We start from the raw sequence: 22017 nt of genomic DNA, 5'->3' as shown, positions 1-22017 counted from the left end.
AAGATAGTGATAATAAGATAGTTAATATGATCAGAGAAGAGTACAAATCATCCGTTCAGTTGTCGTTCCTTCCTAGTTATAAATTTCATCCTATTGTACAAGTTTACTTATGATTCCTTACCTCATTTTAGCTTACATTTACGATTTTGACTTTGAAGATTTTCTTGATCTCTTTGATTGAAACCCTTCGGTGTTGAAATAAATTGAAAATCTGAAAATGGCTTCTAAGGAAAAGGTTGCAATTATTGGAAGGTAAGTAAACAGTTCTATTGTCACATTAAAATTTGTTTATCTTCACCGTTAATAACAAATAAACTTTATTCTTATTCTTATTCAGTGGTCTGATTGGACAAAGCTGGGCAATGATTTTCGTTTCTGCTGGCTATCGGGTTCAAATGTATGATAACCAACCGGAGAAAGTCATTACTGCCATCAAATCAATCGTTGATCAATTAAATAATTTGGAATCAAAGAAACTTCTTCGTGGTAATTTGTCAGCCTCAGAACAAGCTGCATTGATCAGTGGAGCAACAACAATGTCTGAGGTCTTGCAAGATGTTTTTTGGGTTCAAGTGAGTATAAAATTTGACTTTTATCTGAATAGATCTGAATGTTAAAACTTATTGATTCAGCTTGGAAAGCTCTGATTAAGAGTTGAAATCAAACTTGAAATTGAAATGGCCACAATATGTTGTGGAAATATAGTTACAGAGAAAACAAAATAATCTCAACATTAAAATTAACTGTTTGTCTAATGTTTTACTTTCAGATGTTATTTTATGATAGGTTTATTCAAATGGTGTCTTTTTCATTTTATTTTACAGGAATGTGTTTTTGAAGATGTTGCTCTGAAACAGAAAGTGTTCAAACATATCGATAGCATGCTCAAATGTGACCCCATCCTGTGCAGCTCAACCAGTTTCATACCTCCATCTCAATTTATGGGACACATTAGACATCGATCATCTGCTCTCGTTAATCACCCTGTCAATCCACCTTATTTCGCTCCATTGACTGAATTGGTTCCCTCACCATGGACTAAACCAGAAATAGTCACTAGAGCCAAGGCTATTTTAACTGAAGTTGGTCAAAAGCCGATTGTGGTTAAGAAAGAGGTTCCTGGCTTTATTATTAATCGTATTCAAGATGCCATTTTTGCTGAGGCTTATCGATTAATTGAAGATGATGTGGTTAGTGTCGAAGATTTAGATGCTGTTATGTCTGAAGGACTCGGAATGAGATATGCTTTCACAGGTCCATGGGAAACTGCTCATTTGAATGCCAATGGAATGACTGAGTATTTTGAAAAATATGCTCAAGGAATTTTTGATGTTCAATCTACATTCAAGCCAGTCAAGAAGATGGAAGGACCAACAGCTGAAAAAATCATCGAGGCGATGAATAAGAAAGTGCCTATGGAAACCTTGAATGAAAGACGAAAATGGCGTGATGAAATGATGATTAAACTGTCTCAAATAAAAAAGTCCTCTCAATAATCAATTTATACTAAAATCGGCACTGAAATCATGAAAAATTTAGATTCTTGGATTAAGTTCGACTATCATGTAATAATTTTATATCCCTGATGTAACTAAATCACAGCCACTAGTGCCTTATAACTAAAACTGTTATAAAGTCGAATAGTTTACTTGCCTGTAATGAGATTTTAAATAAAGCTTTGTTAAATCTTAATCTTTGCCCAATTTAATCACAATACTGTTAAAAAATCTGCAGAAAGCAGACTTTTCATATTCCTGCGGCTTGTCAGTAAAAAGCTTAAGCTGAGACTTGATAACTCAAGACATCAACCTTAATTTAAAATCTTTACTCAATCAATTAGTGAGCCTTCTTGAACGCCCTTTAAGATAAATAAATGTCGTCTAAATTCATAAAATTCTTAGATGATAAATATGCCTTAAATGAAAATTAAGACGAGATTTTAGATCAATAAAACCAGAATCTCGAGAAAGACTAAACCTCTATGGAGATTCAATGTTAAGTCATTGAGTAATTACTTATTAGACATGATATTAAAAGCAAAAAAATAATTGATGAAATAAGGTTACATTGATTTGTTTGTCTTTAAATTTAATAAGAATTTTAGGTAAAAATTAATTCAGAAGGCGGTATGCCTACAGAGGACAGTAGCCAAATGATTGGCCAGTTTTGTCCAGATCAAAATCAGAAACAAGACTCAACAGTCAACTTGTCTGTCCAATTCATTTCTGTGATTTACTTTCGGACGTTTGACTTGCTGTTGTTGCATGCGATGTTGTTGCACTTGATGTTGTTACATTTGATGTTGCATTTTTACTCGATAATCTTGATTTGCTAATTGATTTGACAGACGAGTGGTGCGATTTTTTTGTATCAAATGTCTTGGATGAGTTGGAATCAGTTTTCGAGCTTGACAGTTCACTTTGAAGTTGCGTTTTCGAAGGTTTCTTTACTGATTTCAATTTTGCCTCATTTATTTGAATTGCTTCCAAGTTTGAATTTACTTTGGACTTGCGGCCACTCAATTCCAATTTAGATTCTCCAGGTATAATCGACATGACTGAGCTTCGAGCTTCATAAGCACTCAATTTTTTAAAGTACACAAAGATGTAAAAACTTGACATTACGATAACGAATAAAATGAATAAAGCTGCGATGATTAGAAAAAAGTAGTGATAAGCAGAATTTTCAGAGCCAATTTTTGGAGTACATTTAGTATCACATTGAGAACCGCATTCTGCTAGAACCAGACAATCACAACCTTCAGCATCTTCAACAATCCCATTGCCACAAACTGGAATCAAAACATATTCTGGAGCTAATTTGGCGCAAGTATGGTTCTTTGCGCGAATTTGCTTGATTAAACATTTGTTCAGTTCACCAGAAACGGATTTAGCAGGAGTTTCCTCGAAGATATAACAAGGGTCTTCGTTTCCAGGTTTTATACAATAATTATTACAGCCACCAAGAAGTCGCACAATCCCAATCCATAGATCATCATCTCTATTTAAATTTTTATGTTTATGGTTGTAACGCCAATACAGTGTAGGTATCTGTGTAGTTGTACACAGATCAAGTTTGGACTCTGAAAATGTCGATAGCTTCTGAAAAAACACAAAAACCACTATGATGGCATCAAAATGCTGATCCTTTAAAAGATCGCTTAATTTATCATGAGTCCCTTTTACCAAGTTTTCCCCGTTAACCTTTGTCAGATTTGATGGTAAAGATGGAACATGGGCGACTCCAATAATGAAGGAAAGAAATCCAATTTTGCTCAAGTAACTGTTGAGAATACGAACATGATGTTGAAGAAGGTTGATTCCTGCTGAGCCATTTTTAGGTTGCTCGATGATAAAATAAAGTCCAATGTAGTTATTTATATTAGAAGCTGATACTCTATGTACTTGACCGGTTATATTTGAGGTATAAACATCAATCTGATTGAACCAAATGCTTACTTGGGCATCCAGATTGTTAGGCTGTTGCAACAGTTCTTCTGGTACCATGTTATCATCCAAATCGTTAAATAAATCATCTGATGTTTCTAAAGTATTTACAATACTCATGAATATGGAATGGCAAAGTAAAAAACAGATAAACTCATAAATTATTACCATGAATAAAAAATTATCTAATTGCCAGTGAATAAAACATTAAACGATAGTCTTTGGTTACAAAATTGTATTAATAGTCAAATTTGAGCCATAAATGGGTTTTGTCAAGTTAAACATTAATTTAGTTAAGCTTTAAAGAAACGTATTCAATACTCTCCGTTATAGAATCAAGGATGATAAAAATTAAGTTAAAAATCAGATGAAATCATAAGAATAATAAAGGCTTGTTGCTACAAAGACACAATAAACACAATTGTAACATTTATGCACAAACAGACACGCATAGTGAAAGAAAAATGGGCAAAAACGGGTAAAAATTAATTTATAGCAAATTTAGACTCTGTAGCATTGTAGGGAAATGTAAACTGAATTCAGTAGTGCTATTGAAAAATATCTCCGGTGGACAGATTTCGAGAAAATCAAGTTCGAAGTTGAAACGTGCATCTCTGTTTGTACAATTATGGAAGCAGATTTTTTTATGAAACTCATATTACTGATGTTACTTTTTATGATAAACCAGAAAATGCACTTGAATACACGAAATAAAACTTTGCGCTTCTGTAAAACAGATCACTTCGGTTTGAAGTTAAACCGACGGTATTCTGTGACCATAAGGTTTAGCAAGCTGAAAGTTAGTATCCTTCCATGAAAATTGTTTATACACATCATGGGTCGAATACTTTTTTCAATTTATCGATAGTTCTCTTCATTTTGGCCATTGGCCTCAAAACTTTGAGCCTCAATATTTCGAGTATGGTTTTACCTACAATCATCATTCTTTCACTGATTTCATGCTTTATTAATTAGTAATTCAATACAATTCAATAAATTTCCATTCGCGTATTTGGTTCATGATTTTTGGGTTGTAATTGTGCGAGCAACAAGCTTTTTCAGCAAACAAAACTCATCTCAACCCATTTCTTGGTTTTTAAACCATTTTTCTGGTTAAGCTTACAAATGAAATGCAAAGAATGCTGCCAAAGGCTCGAACGTTTGTGTTAAGAGTTGTGACTTACTGAAGTTTGTAGGGAAGTAGAAACTGAGTCTTTTGGTGCTATTTAATAATTCATCCGATGGACTATTTCGGAGAAAATCGAGATCAAAGTTGAAACTTCGATTGGTCTTTTTTCAGCTATGGAGCAAGATTTTCCCAAATAACTCATTTTAGCGAACTATCTTTAGATGATGAATCAGAAAATGGTCTTATACAGAGAAATACCATTTTCTTTTTCTGTAAAACAGATCAAGTTCGATTTAAAGTTAAACCGACTGCATTCTGTGACCGTGAGGTTAAGCAAGCTCAAACTTATCATTCGTCCATGTTAATTGTTTGTATACATCATGCATCAAATACTTTTTTCCATTTATTGATAGTTCTCCTGATTTTGGCCTTAAGCCTAAAAAGTTTTGATCTCAATATTTCGAAAACGGTAGCAGCCACAATAATCATTTTTAGATAAACATTGGGTTTTGTTATGGGCTATAATATAATATAAATCAATTCAATTAATAATGAATATTCTTCTAATTAATGGGGTTTGAGTTTAGTAACCATTCAACTTTAGAAATCTAGTCTCTAACTTGACAACATAAGTAATAAAGCGCTATAACTTATTTTGTAGAGTCTTGAATAATTTATTGTGACATTGCATTAAGGCCCACAATGAAACATAATGTTTGGAGAAAGAATAATCATTTTAGGTGCTACCATTGCCGAAATATCTAGACTCAAATTTTTCAGTCGAATGGCCAAAATCCGGAGAACTGTTGATAAATTAAAAAAAGTATTCAATCCAAGATGTGAGCAAACAACTTTTAGCAACAAATAGTTAGTTTCAGCTTTCTAACTCTTAAAGTCAAAGAATACGGTCGGTTTAACTGCAAATCGAAGTGATCTATTTTACAGAAACACAAAGTTTTATTTCATGTTTTAAGTGCATTTTCTGGTTTATTATAAAAATTAACATCAGTAAACAAGAGTTTCATCAAAAAATCTGACTCCATAGCTGAAAAAAGACCAATCGAAGTTTCAACTTTGATCTCGATTTTCTCCGAGATAGTCCATCGGATGAATTATTAAATAGCACCAAAAGACTTAGTTTCTACTTCCCTACAAACTCCATCAAGTCTCAACTCTTAACTCAAACGTTCGAGCCTTTGGCAGTATTCTTTGCATTTCATTTGTAAGCTTAACCAGTAAAATGGTTTAAAAACCAAGAAATGGGTTGAGATGAGTTTTGTTTGTTGAATAAGCTTGTTTCTCGCACAATTACAACCCAAAAATCATGAACCAAATACGCGAATGGAAATTTATTGAATTGTATTGAATTACTAATTAATAAAGCATGAAATCAGTGAAAGAATGATGATTGTAGGTAAAACCATACTCGAAATATTGAGGCTCAAAGTTTTGAGGCCAATGGCCAAAATCAAGAGAACTGCCGATAAATTGAAAAAAGTATTTGACCCATGATGTGTATAAACAATTTTCATGGAAGGATACTAACTTTCAGCTTGTTAAACCTTATGGTCACAGAATAACGTGTCAATCAACTGATTGTGGTGAATAGAGTCGATCATCACTTGGTAAAACACGACTACAAGATAAATTGGAAGGGCGACGTTTAATAGATACACTTGTTACAGATACACTCATGAATTGTCTTCATAAATTCACAATCTTTATATTGTATTTTCAGTTCAATAATATGAAATTGATTTCTATTCGCGAATAAACCCACAATTAACTTTTACAATTTCTTATTTTCTTCCACTAACTATTAACTACCAATTCGCGTCTCACAAGCAAATGTTTGGTTCACATGGGAAAAACAATACAAGCTAGGCGATTTACATGTTATTTGTTTCAATAACTTATCAGGTAAGTGTAATCCAGTATTTTGTTCATTTATTTGAATGATCACTGAGATGAGTTTCCATGTAAATTGTCTCTCCGTTTCCAATGGAAGAACTTGTTGAAACAAAATCAAGGGATCATTGTGTTGATCGAGTGACCAACATACTGAATGATGTTTTCAAATGTTTATGTGTTCTTGGTTTCATGATACAACTTTCCTACGTTTTGTTTCGCTATGCAGCCTTTGAGTATCTGACTTTTACCATATTTAATGTTCCAGATGAAACCAAGCTTCCTGACTTCTTCTTTTGCAGTGATTTCATATCATTCCTCAACTTTACTCTCCTCTTCCAAAGATATCCACAATTGCTTACGGCCTTTGGTTTGTCTCGTGTGCCTCTTTCAACGCCACAACAGTCAATAAAAGATCAATTATTAACTCGATCTTCTGTGAGAAATGTATCCATTGCAATTACGCAGTACCTTTCCCTTCGTCAAGTAACTGAATGTTTATACACCACTGATGAGCTTTTTGGTGGCCTCAATATACGTCATGCTTTAAACAAGAAGATAACTGATTTATGTGACTTTAGACTCTTTTATCGTGCATTCATGGTGTGCTTTGTGTTTGTGTGTTCCCTTGATGGGCCAATTATTACTACAACCAACGACTTTTACAAAGATCCAGTTCCACCAGAATTGTTTCTCCTCGAATTTCGTCAGTCATTCTTTCGTTCTGTTGATTATGTTTTTATCGGAGCAACTTTACCCACAACCCTTCCAGTCAGTCCTTCTTGTAAGATGGATGTACAAACAATGACAGACTATCCACGCGCTTTCCGCTATCACCTTAAAACAGTTCAATTGAATCTTCTCCCTCCTCCATATTTGACAAACTGTCGCAATTATGCTCGAATCAAAACAGATAATAATTATACTTCAAGAGATGGTGTTTTGGATGAGTGTTTGACTCGAAAAACAGTCCAAATCACTGGCTGTCCACATCCATTATCCCTTCAATCCTCTCACTGGGATTTACCTTTTGCTGCTGAGTGTTATGAACGAAATTATAATAACATTACTTATCGAAAACTAATCAATTCCATTGTCGATGAATGTTTCAGACTCAATTCACAGCCTGATTGTTCACGTACTGCTTATTTTATTCAAGGAAGAGCACCTGTTGCTATTTTTGGTGACTTTGGTACTTTTGTCTTGGATTCAATAGTAGAGCCAATCATTAGTGTTGTTTATGAGCCGAAAATGACTTGGTTAGATTGTTTGGTTCAAATTGGCTCTTGTCTCGCAACATGGTTTGGTTTCTCCATTTTGATTCATATTCCAAAAATATCTAGATTTCTGGTTCATAAATTACATTTTTGTGTAACTTGTTGTGAACCGTCCGATCAAGTGTTACCCGAAAGGAAATCGATAATTAACTCAGCTTCTCATTCATTATCAATGTTTCCAACTTCACCAGGAAAAAAGCTTTTCAAACCAGCTGAACATCCAATCCGTTACATATCACCAACCCAATCAATGATTCGAAGACGAAGTTTGCTTTTCAACCCAAACAACCGGATTATTCAAACCAAGAAATCGGCAACTAATTCGAATAAAAGACAAACTAGAAAATAATTTTGTTACGAAAATTACTAAATGCAACATTAAATTAGTGAAAGAATGATGATTTTAGGTGCAACCATACTCGAAATATTGAGGCTCAAAGTTTTAAGGCCAATGGCCAAAATCAAGAGAATCATCGATAAATTGAAAAAAGTATTTGACCCATGATGTGTATAAACCATGTTTATGGACGGATAGTAACTTTCAGCTTGCTAAATCTTACGGTCAAAGAATACGGTGGGTTTAACTGCAAATCGAACTGATCTGTTTTACAGAAACACAAAGTTTTATTTCATGTATTTATTTATTATTCATTATTTCCCAACAAACCAACAGAGTCTAAATTTGAAAGAAATTAATTTCTACCAGTTTTTGCCCATTTGTGATCAATTGAGAAGAATGAAAAGCTAAAGGGCGACCTGTTAATAGAGTCCGCATTTTTGAAGCTTAATTGCAATATGATAGAATTATTTAATCTAATTTTTTTAAAAAAATTGAATAGATACAAGTCTAAAAATTAGAATTTTTCATTCGGTGCATGAAAATATTCTTTTTCTACTGAATAATCTGAGTTCTTGTTTGAGTCCGGAAAAAAACTTTTGCGCAAATGTTTTTTTCGAATTTATTGAATAAATTCTGCAAAAATTCTTCTAAAGAATCCAAATTTCTGCTTAATTGTGTATTTTTTAATGCTGATTCTTATGTTGTGTCCTAATCAGTCCAAAACTTTTAATTGACCCTGCTATCGGTGAAATAGGTTGCGAGAGTTTCAGCTTTTTGTCGTTACTCATTTTCTCTATGTGTTTTTAACATGGGTTTGGCAAACTATTTTTAAAAAGAGCTCATTTAAAGCCCATTTAAGAAAAAACGTCGTATTTAATTACAATGAATTATATATTAAATTAAAGAGCATAGATTTGTGATTAAAATGCTGTATTATTTGTCTGGGTACGACATCCCTAACTTGCTGAAATTGCCGAATCCTCAAGAGGACTTTACTAACAGGTCGCCCTTTATTTTTCCTGTTTAAATTGATTGTTTTTCAATTCCTTTTCATTAAAATACATAGTTAACCTTCAATTTGATTTACAAGAAATATCTTACAATATGTTAGTCTGATCGCAGTTGTGTCCATTTTAAAATGGTAACCATAACAAGAGTCACAAAAATACTTTCAATCAATCATGGATAACTGTCAACAGGTAATATTGATTAATATCTTGGTCAGTATCTTAAAAACTAATACTTGCTCTAGAAACTATCCTTCGATCTTAGACAGATTACAAGTTGGAAACTTTGGGTTGCTGGAATAAATAATCTTTAATGATTTACAGAACATTCAATGACAAAAAGAAGCTTCTAAGAAAATTGTAACCCTATCCAAACCAACCAACAAGCTCTTAAACCAGATTCTTGTAGTATCCAATCTCGAGCTCACTTCTAAATGGAAACATTTTCCTAATTAACTTCACTAACACTTGGTTTAATATGATAATACAATCTTGTTAAGTCACTTGATCTGAGGCCAACCTGACAGACTCGCAATTAAGTGAAAATGAAGTGTTTTAACAACTTAACCCAAACTTGTTAAAAGTAAACCCAAAATTGGATTCTGCAAAAATCTGGTTAAAAGTGTTTCATCTTTGCGTTCAAGGGAAAGAGTTTCTTTGTGGCTGGAAACCATTTATCATTGATTGTACTTCTTTGATCTTCAATGTTTAAATATTTATTGAATAATTAAAAGATTTGAACGATTAAAAAATCAATGAAACCTGTCAAAAGATGAATTATGAATTATGATTAACTTTCATTGATCCCAGTCTTATGAATGGTTGTTTGCGGACCTTTAGGAAACAGAAGGGAAATGTCTAATTGTCATTGAGTTTAAAGTTAAAAAGTAATAAATTGAATTTATTCATTTCCAATATAGTGATCAATAATACCTGTTGTTATTGAAAGAATCGCCGTTATGGTAACCATCAATTGAGTGAGAATCAAGAAAAAAATGATTGGAACATTAACGAGAAGAAAAAAAGTTGAACAAAGTAATGTCCAGAGTGGGGTTTAAAATGTTATTACATCAATAATCAACTGACCACTGTAAATGGCTTTGCAAAGATTTGAAATTCAAGAAACTGGTAAGTAAAATGAAGGTGTAACTCTAATTTATTAACTGTTGATGAACAATTTTTTGCTTCAGGCTCAATAGGTAATGAAGGCGAAGAAGCTCATGATCTATGTGCCAACCTATTGACAATTGTTTCAGTCATATTTGCTGTCCTCACCTTGCCTTTATCATTATTTTTCTGTGTTAAAGTGGTCCAAGAATATGAAAGAGCCGTTATTTTCAGATTGGGACGTTTACTGGACGGTGGAGCTAAAGGACCAGGTAAGAACTATTGGTAATATTTAGGCATCAATGTTAGACCATTGTTAGGATAGGATTAGACATTGGATTTGACATTGATTACTGATGATCATTGATCATTCTCGCTTTGAATTATTGTATTTTATGTAAAATTTATTTAGCTATCAAATGATATTATTGTTATTATCGCTAACTGCTACCAGATCAAAAATTTGGTTGTGATTTAAACATTTTCAAAGTAGCTTTAATGAGGCTAGAAATTAAGATGATTTTAACTTCACTTGAACCGATGTTTACTGGATATGTTGCATATAATTTTGCTTTTAATGTTCTGGTTTAAAAGCAAAAAAGATTGACCAGTGAATCTTGAATTTTCAGTTTTCACTCAACACAAAAAAATACTTTGCACGAGAAAGAACCACGAGAATCTTGAGAATGAATTCCCTTAACATAAATGCTCAATGATTAGTGTGTATAGAGATAGGAATGTTTTCCAGTGTAAGATGGCAGTAAGATGTAAGCGTTATTGGGTAAATTACTGGTCCCGAAATGCCGTCGACAATCCAATTTCATAATATTTTCTTGTTCCTCTTCAAGCTAAGCTTCCTAGCTGCCTTGGTTCACGTATAATCCAAGTCTCTCAGACTATATTGTCTGGATCGGTTAATTTCAGGTTTACCTTGAACTTCGAAAAAAAGAGGATTTTAAATGAAAAAAATAAGATTTATTGATGTTTATTTCATTTGACTTTGCTAGCATTAAAAATCTGTATTACACGAAACTTGTCTTAAACAAGATCAATAGTATCTAACTCAAAAATCAATATATCGAATCGTTAACCATTCCTGCGTTTGATTTTCAAAAATTTTGCACTTTCTTGTAAATTAACATTATTTTTAGACAATTATTGATTTTATTTCTCGAAATTTCTTCAATTATAAATGAGTTTTAAACTGACAATTAACGCGATCATTGCTTTAAATTGATTTAATTTTTTTTATTGAAGAAAGAGTTTTGAAGAGCCTTTTTTGAATCAACTAAACTCAACTAACCTTCAGCTTTTCTAGCTGAAACTCATTAATGAGTGATGATCAAATCAATGTTTAATGTAACCTTATTTTAGCAAATATATTTGCTTTTAATATCATTTCTAATTATCATGTTTCGATTGTAAAATGACAACATTAAATTTCCATAGAGGCCGAGTCTTCCTCGAGCTACTTTATCAAGATATTTATCGATCTTTTTCCTTTCTTTTGATTCAGGTATATTCATCATTTTACCTTGCATTGAAAATTATACCAAAGTTGACCTGAGAACCTTAACCTTTGATGTTCCGCCACAAGAAGTACTGACCAAAGATTCGGTTACAGTTTCGGTTGATGCTGTTGTTTATTATCGAGTTTTCAATGCAACAGTATCAATATCCAATGTTGAAAATGCCCATCATTCAACTCGACTTCTGGCTCAAACAACACTTCGTAACATCCTTGGCACTTTCAACCTTCAAGAGGTTCTCATAAGTCGCGAATCAATTTCAACTTCAATGCAGGTAAGCAAACCAAAAGAAGTGTATTTACCTTAAAATGGGAATAGAAGATGAAATATTAGGATTCCCAATAACATTGTTATTGCATGTCTTTTCATAATTTAGTCTAATTTTCTAGTTAAATGTTTAATTTGTATATTTGACTTTATCAAAGATTCAAATTATTTTATTATTAGATATTAATAGACGCAGGTTGAATCAATTTTTTATTTTCGGATTTTGAGGAAACCAAATTCATTTGCTAAAATATTTTTCTCAATTTCAGACTGTTTTAGACGAGGCTACTGAACGATGGGGAATCAAAGTTGAGCGAACTGAAATGTAAGTAAATTGTTTGTCTTAAGATTAATCTAATTGCTGTATCATTAATAGTACGGATGTACGTTTGCCTGTTCAATTACAACGAGCAATGGCAGCCGAGGCAGAAGCAGCCCGAGAAGCTCGAGCAAAAGTGAGTTTTGTTCTTGGTCGACCTTTCAAATTGAAAATGTGACCTCGCAAGTGTTTACTTTACAAATTGATTTATTAATGAATTGCTATTTTAACAGGTAATTGCTGCTGAAGGGGAACAGAAAGCCTCTCGAGCCTTGAAGGAAGCTGCTGAAGTAATCTCTCAATCCCCAGCCGCAATTCAATTACGTTATCTTCAAACATTGAACACAATTTCGGCAGAAAAAAACGCATCAATCATATTTCCATTACCAATCGATTTACTGGCAAAATTTATCAAACAATGAAATAATCAAATAGTCTAGATGATAAAGTCAAACCCAATGATTAATTAAATCGATCGAGAAAGGAAAAGCTTGGGTTAGAAATTGATTTTTCAATCGTTGATACAAACCCTTATTTTTTTGTTTCACCTCTGACAGTTATTCAATAAATTATTTATTATTCATTATTAATTATCATCATATGACTTGCATACATGAGTGAGTTAAACCCTAACATCTAAATTGCTAGACCGATTCAATTTTTTGTGAAGCGTCACATAAATAGCTTCTAAAACTGAGTGATTTTTGAAAGGTTTAGTCGATTCCATTCACAATTAATAGACACAACTCTTGATAGTTAAGTCTTTATTAAAATTACTATTTACAATCCAATTTGGTTAGAAAAATTGAGCAGTAATAATGATAGGAAAATTTGTAAACCCTTTCGTTCTTTCTTTCAATGTACACATCAAAAAGATTTAACCAGTTTTTTGATCAATTTTGTGAGTGAACAATTATATCTAATGAAGACTTATCCAAAAAACAAATGATGCTCAATGCAATAAAAAAATCTGTCCTTTGAAATTGGCTATAAAAATGATTCTAGTTTGATTTGACGGAAAAAAATTGCATCACATGAAACATTTTGAGTTGTTTTTCACTTAAAAATGAGTAAAGGCATCCATGCGATAGAGGTTTCCAAGGATAGTGAGATGAACATGAAAATTAGCAGCTTTGATTTTTTTGTGTGTCTGAATTTTCATTGTTGATATTGAAAAATTGATGGTCAAGATGAGGTTACTAAGGCAAGAGATTGAGAAATGCAAAGTGAGTAATTAAATTATGGCGATATGTTTGTAGGAAAAGAGCAGAAAATAGAGTTTAAGAGCATTTTGAACAATCACGATAAAAAGGTCCGGAAAATGACAAATTTCCTTGCATAGTCAACATCAATTTTGAAAACTCGTTGTCATAACAGTTTTGTACTCTTTTTTAGAGGGTCGAGTATGTCGGAATGGCTTGGATGGTCTTGAACTCCTTGAAACGAGTTCATTTATCTAAATCAACAAAAAAAGAAGAATAAGCAATAAGATAAATAACACAAACAAGATAAATGAGTAAAGTATATAAATATTGGAAACACTTACAGTATTCATTTTGATGATACAAATTAATGTGGCCACGAGTAAGGCAACTGCAATAGCAACTTGAGCAAACGTTGCAATAATAATTATATTAGGAACATGTTTTTGGAGTAAAATTAATTGGCTGAGAAGATCATCACCAATTGTAGCTGACTAGAAAAGAGAAAAAAATTAACATCAATTAATGAGCACATGGTAAGCATATGGAATCTTACAGTTTCCCTCCAAAAAATGGGTAAGTTAACAGAAGCTGTGAGATTTTCAGTGAAGTCAACTTTGTCATCTTTTTCGAGCATCATATTAACTTGAATTCGTGCCTTTGTCTCAACAGGTATTCCAAGATTCTAAGAATAGAGAAAAAAATAACCAAATTAATGTCTATAAATAATGGAGATTCATTGAAATAATTTGCTTTCGATGAAAATAACATACAGGTTCGAGGTCCATGTAAAATATGTGCTTCTCTGGATCCGGGTGAAGACCTTGAATATTATCGGTGTAAACTGGATCAGCAAACAGGTAATGGGGAAACGAGATTGATGCAGGTGAACCATGAGTACAAATTGATGTATTGAAAATACCATTGGGTGGGCAACTGATTAAATGGAATGAAATAAAGAAAAAATTAGAAAAAAGAAACACTAATTGAACTGGTTCAGATGGTTAGATAAATTGGATCGGTAAAATAAAAAGAAAGATTAGCAGAAATCGTTTTTTCCAAAATCATATTGAAACCATTTTTATGACAAGTGATTCCTGATTTTAACGAAATCAATTCACAAGGTTTCTGATTTGACTACATTTGACTGGCAATTTTGAATAATTTCATTGAAATAACATTTATGCCAATTTCAGAGATAATTATCATTATTTTTGTTATTGTTTTTGTGCTGGTATAAAGGGTCGATTAGGGAAACTTTTTAATAATTACCTCGAGTCAAGGCAATAGCATTTATTTTTTTGCAATGAATAGTCGAAGAGACTCGGACTTGCCCAATATCTAATTGTTTCGACTCCTTTGGTTGATTTTCGAGTGAGGTAGCTAAGGCTTAATGACCTAAATGGAAAGAGAAAAAAAAATTTGATTAGCTTCAAGTGTTTACTTGAGATAAATTTGCGATTCAATTGTGATCAACAATGTATGAACAAGAAAAATATGATCAAACTAATTGTTAATTACTGATTGAGATGAAATGGTGAGTGAATTTCTAATTTTGTCTTCCTTATGAGGTGAGAAACTAGTCATTTCAAGACTCCTAATATTTACTTAATGGCTGTTTTTATTCAATTTATTCACAATTCTCAAGGTTTCATGAACAAATACAAAATTTCAATCAAGACTCAATTGATGATGATGATGCTTAGCTTAGAGACAAGATTTAGTTTGATTGTTTTTCAATCATCACATCCTATTCCGTTGTTACAAAGTAAATTTTTCTGCAACAATTTAACCAAAGATTGATTTTTCAAAAACTATCTTATGGTGAACAAATGATAATAAATCTGATAAACTAAACGCAAAAATATAATTAAATTTTATCAATTCAGCAATAACTTAAGGCTAATGAAAGATATAAAAGATTATATTGCTAATTAATGCCTGCCAGAAGATCTCCTAAGATTAACCAAATTACAAGCATCTAATCGCAAGTTAACTTTATGAAAAAACAAACAAACAAACAATTTGAACTGCATGAAAAATGTGATGAAATGAAACTGAAACTAATCATCATTATCTATTAAATATTTACATGATGACGATAGAATGAAAGGTTTTCCAAGGTTATAGTCACTAATTACTGATGCTTAGAGTATCTCGACAATTTAGGGAAACTATTTAATAACAGCTTTCTGCAATGAGAAGATTTTTGCACCTAGATAACAATCATCATCTCAAGTTGAATTTCCAGGAAAACAACAGGTTTATTTACCTGCAAAGATCAGGTGCAAAGAGTTTAATTTCTTCCAGATCATTGGATGCATAAGGAGGCCTGAGATCACCAGGCCAAGTTGATTCAAGGGAATTACATTTGGGATCATTCCAAATGTCCAATTTTCTCTCATTATTCCAAGAATGAATAAGGCCAAATTTATCAAGAGTACCCTTTTCCCCTGAGTAAATGGTGAAATGTCCATCCGTATTGGTGTTATTGCGATTTCCAAAAAAGCTGAACGGACTAACACTCACAGGAGAAAGGCCAGCGCCTTCAATAAAATCCAGAAGATCATCGTGATATCCATTGAAAAGTATTTCGCCAACAGTGTGCTTAAGAAACAAATCATCGCCATTTCCAACGGCAACTTGTTCAATAAAACCGTAAACTAGATCATCATCTTTCCTTTTGGCTCGACTTAACATACTCTAAAGAGGAGAAATAAAGAAAAACAAAATTGCATGATGATATAAATCAATATAAATGCTCAATTATCATGAACTTACAGCTAATGGTACATTCAAATGAAATATACTATCATTAAGGCTTCCAACGCTCATTTCCGGAATCGGATAATATCGAGCAAGTTGTTGATATGAAACTAAACCATCTTCATGATTCCATGTTACATTGATTTTTTCACGAACCTCTAAAAAAGTGTATGGACCTAAATTGAGATGAGAAAAAAAGAAAAATTAATGATTGTTTGAATATTAAGTTGATATAAAGTGAAAGCATACAAATTATAGATAATTCTCAACAACTTTTAACCATATTATCCTTGTTATCCTTAACATGATTGATATGATGCTTTTAAGCCTCGCAAAAAGTCTAATCAAGACTATTAAATTCAAATTGCAAATTTTAAGTCTTTATGTATAATTTAATCAAATTGAATAAACCGCTTACCCTCTTAGAGGGTTAAAAAACTGCAATTCTTAGATAAATAAATACTGAGAATTTGAATGCCATAGTCTATTATAACTGATTATTGAGAATCAACTTGAATTTTAATCAAAATAAATTCAAGTTGTGATTGAGGAAAGAAGTTCTAACCTCGCAAAAACTTGTAGCAACCTTGAAAGTGTCAATTTAAGTAGTAGTTAAAGCTTGACAATTGACAATAGTTAATGATGATAAATTTTTCTAATATGTTTAGAAAAAGATTAATAAATTGTGAACAATTTCTGATATTATTGATAAGTTAAAGATAATTTGATTATTAAGCAAATGAGAAGTGAAGGAAAAATCAAGTAAATATTAAAAAAGAAGAAACTGTCTCTTTTGTATCAAATGATAATGACAAAGCTAACTACTTATCGAAACGATTGGTATTAACATTGAAGTGACAATACTGTTGGAAGCGCTAGCAAATATCAAATTGCGTAATTAATTGTCACACTAGATTGTATATTATGTATCTTATTGATAAAATAACACTTATGGAAGGTTTTTGTAACAATTGTATTTTCTGGTTATTGAAGAATCGATAGATATTATTTTATCTCAAGTAAAAATGGGATTTGATTTGATATTGTTAATTGGTATCAAAATGTCTTCAATTTTTAAACAATTTAACTCCATAATTGGTCCCTTTACTAAGCAAAAGGAAAATTTCTTACCCAATTCTTGAAGGATTGGTTCACTGGTTCCAGCAACAATCGCTGAAGGATTAGTCACATTAAAAAAATAAAATTTAACATAGATCGGAATTGGTGCTAATTTCCAACCAGAATACACATCGGAGCTTGGAGAAGAAAGAATCAGCCTCTGAAATTAAATGAGATTACATTAAAAGGTTGAATGACCAGGAAATTTGGTTGTTTAAAAGAACTGACAGACTTCAAGAAGTGATAGTTAAACAACAAACAAGAGAGAGTAGAAATGTAGGTTAAGATACTGAAGATGAAGTATTCATGTTTTAGCATCTTTGTCCCTTTCGGACCTAATCTAATAATAAATACTCTCTCTTAAATTACTTAAGAAACTTCTAATAGTTCAAAACAAGGCCCAACACAATGATACGAGTATTAATGCATTGGAAAAACAAAAAGGGTTATTAAAAAAATACAAAGAGCCCCTCAAACAAGAGCTTCTCTATAAAAAAGTGGTATAGATAGAGTATTAGTCAGAGTTAAGTTAACAAAACCGACAATGGGGACACTGAATAACAATCCAAGTCTGACTCTTTTTTTGTTTACTTACTTTTGTTAACTTTTTAACTCTGACTTACACTGCAATGGAAAATGGCAAAGATTTTGATAAATACCTGTGATACGATGTACTTTATAAGATATGGAGATAGAAGGTAAGTAAGAATGGCACTTAGTGAGAGAATTAATCCACCTCCGATAAGGCCACTGATGATACAATTGCGTTTACTGTAGGTCATTTTGATATTTACAATTAGAGATGAGATGGTTAATGTTTAGATGGTTAGTAAAACCAGTAACCACCAAATTCCACCTCCATGGTTATACTAAACAAATAATCCTGCTTGGTTACTAAAGAGAGCTCACCGCCATCTAATGATAAATAAGAAAACTTGATAAATGCATCGATTGAGATCTCTAATTTTCTGTTGTTAGCTAACAATTGTAAATTGTTTTAAATTATATTTCATCTATTATGTGTTCATATACTAATACAGTCCAATTTTTGAAATCTTCCGCGTAATTTTTAAGGCGCAAAACTTGGAAACATAATTTCCAACCAATTTTTGATAAAAAATTAGGGACTTTCAAGCCTTTCTGGTTTCTGGTTTTATACTTAATCAAACTTAATTTAAGCAAACTGGTCAAAATGATTTACAGTCAACTCTCTCAAATTTAGGCGTTTCCAGGCAATAAAGTGGCAATTACTCTTGCAATGACATGTAATGTAAACTTGCAATGTGAATTGAGGACTACTGATCTAGATTCTGGGCTTTTACATAATCAAGTTAATCACAATAAAAGATGTTTATGACAATTTCAAAGATAAAATAACCTTAAAAACGTAGCGTTTGTGGAAGTTAGCAACGAATTGATATCTGGTTGATGGAGTTTCACCCTTTTTTCAATTATCACTGTTACTACACCAATTCTCTGAATTTGTTTCTAGCAATTATCCGTAGAATACGTTAAATAGAAAGAGCAAAAGGGTTATTAAGCACAAAATGCAGCAGATATAGTTAAAATGACCATTCGGTGTTGAAATAAATTGAAAATCTGAAAATGGCTTCTAAGGAAAAGGTTGCAATTATTGGAAGGTAAGTAAACAGTTCTATTGTTTATCTTCGCCGCTAATAACAAAAAAACTTTATTCTTATTCAATATTCAGTGGTCTGATTGGACAAAGCTGGGCAATGATTTTTGTCTCTGCTGGCTATCGTGTTCAAATGTATGATAATCAACCGGAGAAAGTCATTACTGCCATCAAATCAATCGTTGATCAACTTAATAATTTGGAATCAAAGAAACTTCTTCGTGGTAACTTATCAGGCTCAGAACAAGCTGCATTGATCAGTGGAGCAACAACAATGTCTGAGGTCTTGCAAGATGTTTTTTGGGTTCAAGTAAGTAACAAATTTGACCTTTACGAATAGATTTGAATGTTACAACCTATTGATTCAGTTTGAATAGCTCTGATTGAGAGTTGAAATCAAACTTGAAATTGAAATGGCGACAATGTGTTGTGGAAATATAGTTACTGAGAAAACAAAATAATCTCAACATTAAAATTAACTGTTTGTCTAATGTTTTACTTTCAGATGTTATTTTATGATAGGTTTATTTAAATGATGTCTTTTTCATTTTATTTTACAGGAATGTGTTTTTGAAGATGTTGCTCTGAAACAGAAAGTGTTCAAACATATCGATAGTATGCTCAAATGTGACCCCATCCTGTGCAGCTCAACCAGTTTCATACCTCCATCTCAATTTATGGGACACATTAGACATCGATCATCTGCTCTCGTTAATCACCCTGTCAATCCACCTTATTTCGCTCCATTGACTGAATTGGTTCCCTCACCATGGACTAAACCAGAAATAGTCACTAGAGCAAAGGCTATTTTAACTGAAGTTGGTCAAAAGCCGATTGTCGTTAAGAAAGAGGTTCCTGGCTTCATTATTAATCGTATTCAAGATGCCATTTTTGCTGAGGCTTATCGATTAATTGAAGATGATGTGGTTAGTGTCGAAGATTTAGATGCTGTTATGTCTGAAGGACTCGGAATGAGATATGCTTTCACAGGTCCATGGGAAACTGCTCATTTGAATGCCAATGGAATGACTGAGTATTTTGAAAAGTACGCTCAAGGAATTTTTGATGTTCAATCTACATTCAAGCCAGTCAAGAAGACGGAAGGACCAACAGCTGAAAAAATCATCGAGGCGATGAATAAGAAAGTGCCTATGGAAACCTTGAATGAAAGACGAAAATGGCGTGATGAAATGATGATTAAATTGTCTCAGATAAAAAAGTCCTCTCACTAATCGGTTGATACTGAAATCGGCACTGGAAATAAACAAAAAATTTCGATTTTTAGATTTAGCTGCACTATTACAATACAATATTGTAAGTAATAATTTTATATTCCTTATGACGTAACTTAAAAATAGAACTAGTAAATGGAATGTGAATAGTCTAGACAAAACTAACTGAATAAACTTCAAAGATATTCATACACAGCGAGCAATGGATTGGCCAAGGATCTAGTGTGATGGATTTTTTGTTATTATATTATTATAATATTATTAATATTATGGAGGATCCTCTGTGTAACATTTTTATGCTCAATTTTGAAGACGAAAAAAACTAAGCTTTATCTGAATTGTTATGACTTTTAACCAACGTAATATAACTCTACTTCTGGACAATACTGGCTGTCCAAGATACATAATACAATAGGGTTACATTTTAATTTGATAGTTTATTGTTAGCATTACCTATTGTTAAAAGCAGTTTAGAGTCATTTCGATGTAATTTTTTAATCGTTTTAATCCAAATAGTCAAAAATTTAGTCGAGACGAAAGTGAAATCAGTGAATCAATTTTATCTAGAAGATGGATTTTCCTGAAGAACTGATCTCCTAAAAATTGAAAGTCTTTCAACATTTTTAAAGATTTCAATCAAATTGAAAACTTCATTCAATTATCTAAATACAGTCACTCATGCTATTTACGCAGAATTTTACCGCAAAATAGTCTTTTATCTTTTTCTAATCGTCCTTCCATCAAATATTCACAGTAAAATTGTCCAGTTTATTTGATCTTCTTATCACCCAAGCTGTCAGTTGTTTTACAATGTGAGTTTACCGCAACAGCTTTTAATGTTTACTCTAAGGCCTATGTTGATTCAGCTTACACCCAAACTGCAGTTTCTGGAGGTTGATTGTAACCCAACTTTCCCGACTAATTTACTTTCATTTTGATGATCAACAATTTACGGACTTTATTGTACAGTTTGTTATTATTTATAAATGTAAGGGCTACATTTATTAATGATATGTATCACTGGAGAGGCACTTAAACTGGAAAGTTACTTTGAAGGTTCAACTGATTTTGAAAACAATCTGATTTCAATTTGGGCCAATTGACATAAAATCCTGCTGTTTCTAATTGTCTTTCCAGAATTAAGGCTTTTTGCCAAAATGAACCCTAAATTTGGGCTTCACGGAGTCTCATCATCATCATTCATTGTTGTTCATCTTCTCACTCGATTGTTTGAAAATTTAGGTTTATATTTACTATTGTGCTTAATGTTAACATACATATAGCATCATTGAACTCATCATCATCATCATCATCAACACCATCATTATACTAATTGCAAATGATCATCATTTTCTTGGCTGATTAACATTTAACGATAACATAATACAATTTACTGAAGAGCAAAGAAAAAAACATTCAGAAAAAAGTCTCAAATGATTAGGCTATTTTTTATGCGTTGATTCACCTTATTGTTGAAATACCAATGAGCTTATTGACAAACTGGATCCATTAATTTCACGGCGAATCAGTTTTAATTTAACCTTACCTTTTAAATCACTTTCATTTCAATGAAAATAGTCATCAATCTCCAATCATTATCCATTATCGTTATTGGAATCATTCATACCATCATCATTACCATCAAGTTACACTAACCTGTAATTTATTAATCATCAGCAATTTGCCTTATTTTTAAATACTTTCAACTTTAATATATTAACATACATTTGTAT

General features: G+C 32.2%; 4 protein-coding genes and 1 long non-coding RNA gene across 5 annotated transcripts; 3 read left to right on the top strand and 2 right to left on the bottom strand.

Annotated features, from left to right (window-relative positions):
- The first annotated feature begins 69 nt into the window (after window positions 1–69).
- On the top strand, window positions 70–1692 carry LOC107371216 (lambda-crystallin). Its single transcript, XM_015939237.2, has 3 exons — window positions 70–252; window positions 338–572; window positions 825–1692. Exons 1-3 carry the CDS (start codon window positions 218–220, stop codon window positions 1494–1496), a joined length of 942 nt encoding a protein of 313 aa, XP_015794723.2. The 5' UTR covers window positions 70–217; the 3' UTR covers window positions 1497–1692.
- LOC149093700 (uncharacterized) lies at window positions 94–19241 on the bottom strand. Its single transcript, XR_016199301.1, has 2 exons — window positions 19106–19241; window positions 94–328 (listed from the first exon to the last, which is right to left on the bottom strand). It is a non-coding gene; the product is annotated as an uncharacterized LOC149093700 (long non-coding RNA).
- Window positions 9103–12919, top strand: LOC107363505 (band 7 protein AGAP004871-like). The gene is made up of 6 exons (XM_015930740.3): window positions 9103–10235; window positions 10298–10486; window positions 11731–12017; window positions 12280–12335; window positions 12387–12465; window positions 12563–12919. The coding sequence occupies exons 1-6, from the start codon at window positions 10202–10204 to the stop codon at window positions 12749–12751; spliced, it is 834 nt and encodes a 277-aa protein (XP_015786226.2). The 5' UTR covers window positions 9103–10201; the 3' UTR covers window positions 12752–12919.
- LOC107363502 (lysosome membrane protein 2) lies at window positions 13079–18245 on the bottom strand. The gene is made up of 9 exons (XM_015930737.3): window positions 18076–18245; window positions 17429–17576; window positions 16313–16473; window positions 15804–16234; window positions 14804–14929; window positions 14305–14467; window positions 14088–14216; window positions 13876–14025; window positions 13079–13785 (listed from the first exon to the last, which is right to left on the bottom strand). Exons 1-9 carry the CDS (start codon window positions 18196–18198, stop codon window positions 13678–13680), a joined length of 1539 nt encoding a protein of 512 aa, XP_015786223.2. The 5' UTR covers window positions 18199–18245; the 3' UTR covers window positions 13079–13677.
- Window positions 18900–20483, top strand: LOC107363504 (lambda-crystallin-like). Its single transcript, XM_025161163.2, has 3 exons — window positions 18900–19056; window positions 19128–19362; window positions 19613–20483. Exons 1-3 carry the CDS (start codon window positions 19022–19024, stop codon window positions 20282–20284), a joined length of 942 nt encoding a protein of 313 aa, XP_025016931.2. The 5' UTR covers window positions 18900–19021; the 3' UTR covers window positions 20285–20483.
- Window positions 20484–22017: the final 1534 nt, after the last annotated feature.

The sequence above is a fragment of the Tetranychus urticae genome, chromosome 2, assembly GCF_039701765.1.
Source record: "Tetranychus urticae isolate SD_2017Ah chromosome 2, NJAU_TeUrti_SD_1.0, whole genome shotgun sequence".
In the NCBI taxonomy this organism is placed as follows: Eukaryota; Metazoa; Arthropoda; class Arachnida; order Trombidiformes; family Tetranychidae; genus Tetranychus; species Tetranychus urticae.
This window is presented reverse-complemented; position numbering and strand designations above follow the sequence as displayed.

Excerpts from the sequence above, each read along its gene's own strand:
- LOC107363504 (XM_025161163.2), top strand. The coding sequence starts at position 19,022 with ATGGCTTCTAAGGAAAAGGTTGCAATTATTGGAAG. Across the intron at positions 19,057-19,127 it reads AAGGTTGCAATTATTGGAAG|TGGTCTGATTGGACAAAGCT; the intron begins GTAAGTAAACAG and ends TTCAATATTCAG. Across the intron at positions 19,363-19,612 it reads AAGATGTTTTTTGGGTTCAA|GAATGTGTTTTTGAAGATGT; the intron begins GTAAGTAACAAA and ends TTTATTTTACAG.
- LOC107363502 (XM_015930737.3), bottom strand. The coding sequence starts at position 18,198 with ATGACCTACAGTAAACGCAATTGTATCATCAGTGGCCTTATCGGAGGT. Across the intron at positions 16,474-17,428 it reads ACCAATCCTTCAAGAATTGG|GTCCATACACTTTTTTAGAG; the intron begins GTAAGAAATTTT and ends ATCTCAATTTAG. Across the intron at positions 14,930-15,803 it reads TTTGCACCTGATCTTTGCAG|GTCATTAAGCCTTAGCTACC; the intron begins GTAAATAAACCT and ends CTTTCCATTTAG.
- LOC107363505 (XM_015930740.3), top strand. The coding sequence starts at position 10,202 with ATGGCTTTGCAAAGATTTGAAATTCAAGAAACTG. Across the intron at positions 10,487-11,730 it reads CGGTGGAGCTAAAGGACCAG|GTATATTCATCATTTTACCT; the intron begins GTAAGAACTATT and ends CTTTTGATTCAG. Across the intron at positions 12,018-12,279 it reads CAATTTCAACTTCAATGCAG|ACTGTTTTAGACGAGGCTAC; the intron begins GTAAGCAAACCA and ends TCTCAATTTCAG.
- LOC107371216 (XM_015939237.2), top strand. The coding sequence starts at position 218 with ATGGCTTCTAAGGAAAAGGTTGCAATTATTGGAAG. Across the intron at positions 253-337 it reads AAGGTTGCAATTATTGGAAG|TGGTCTGATTGGACAAAGCT; the intron begins GTAAGTAAACAG and ends ATTCTTATTCAG. Across the intron at positions 573-824 it reads AAGATGTTTTTTGGGTTCAA|GAATGTGTTTTTGAAGATGT; the intron begins GTGAGTATAAAA and ends TTTATTTTACAG.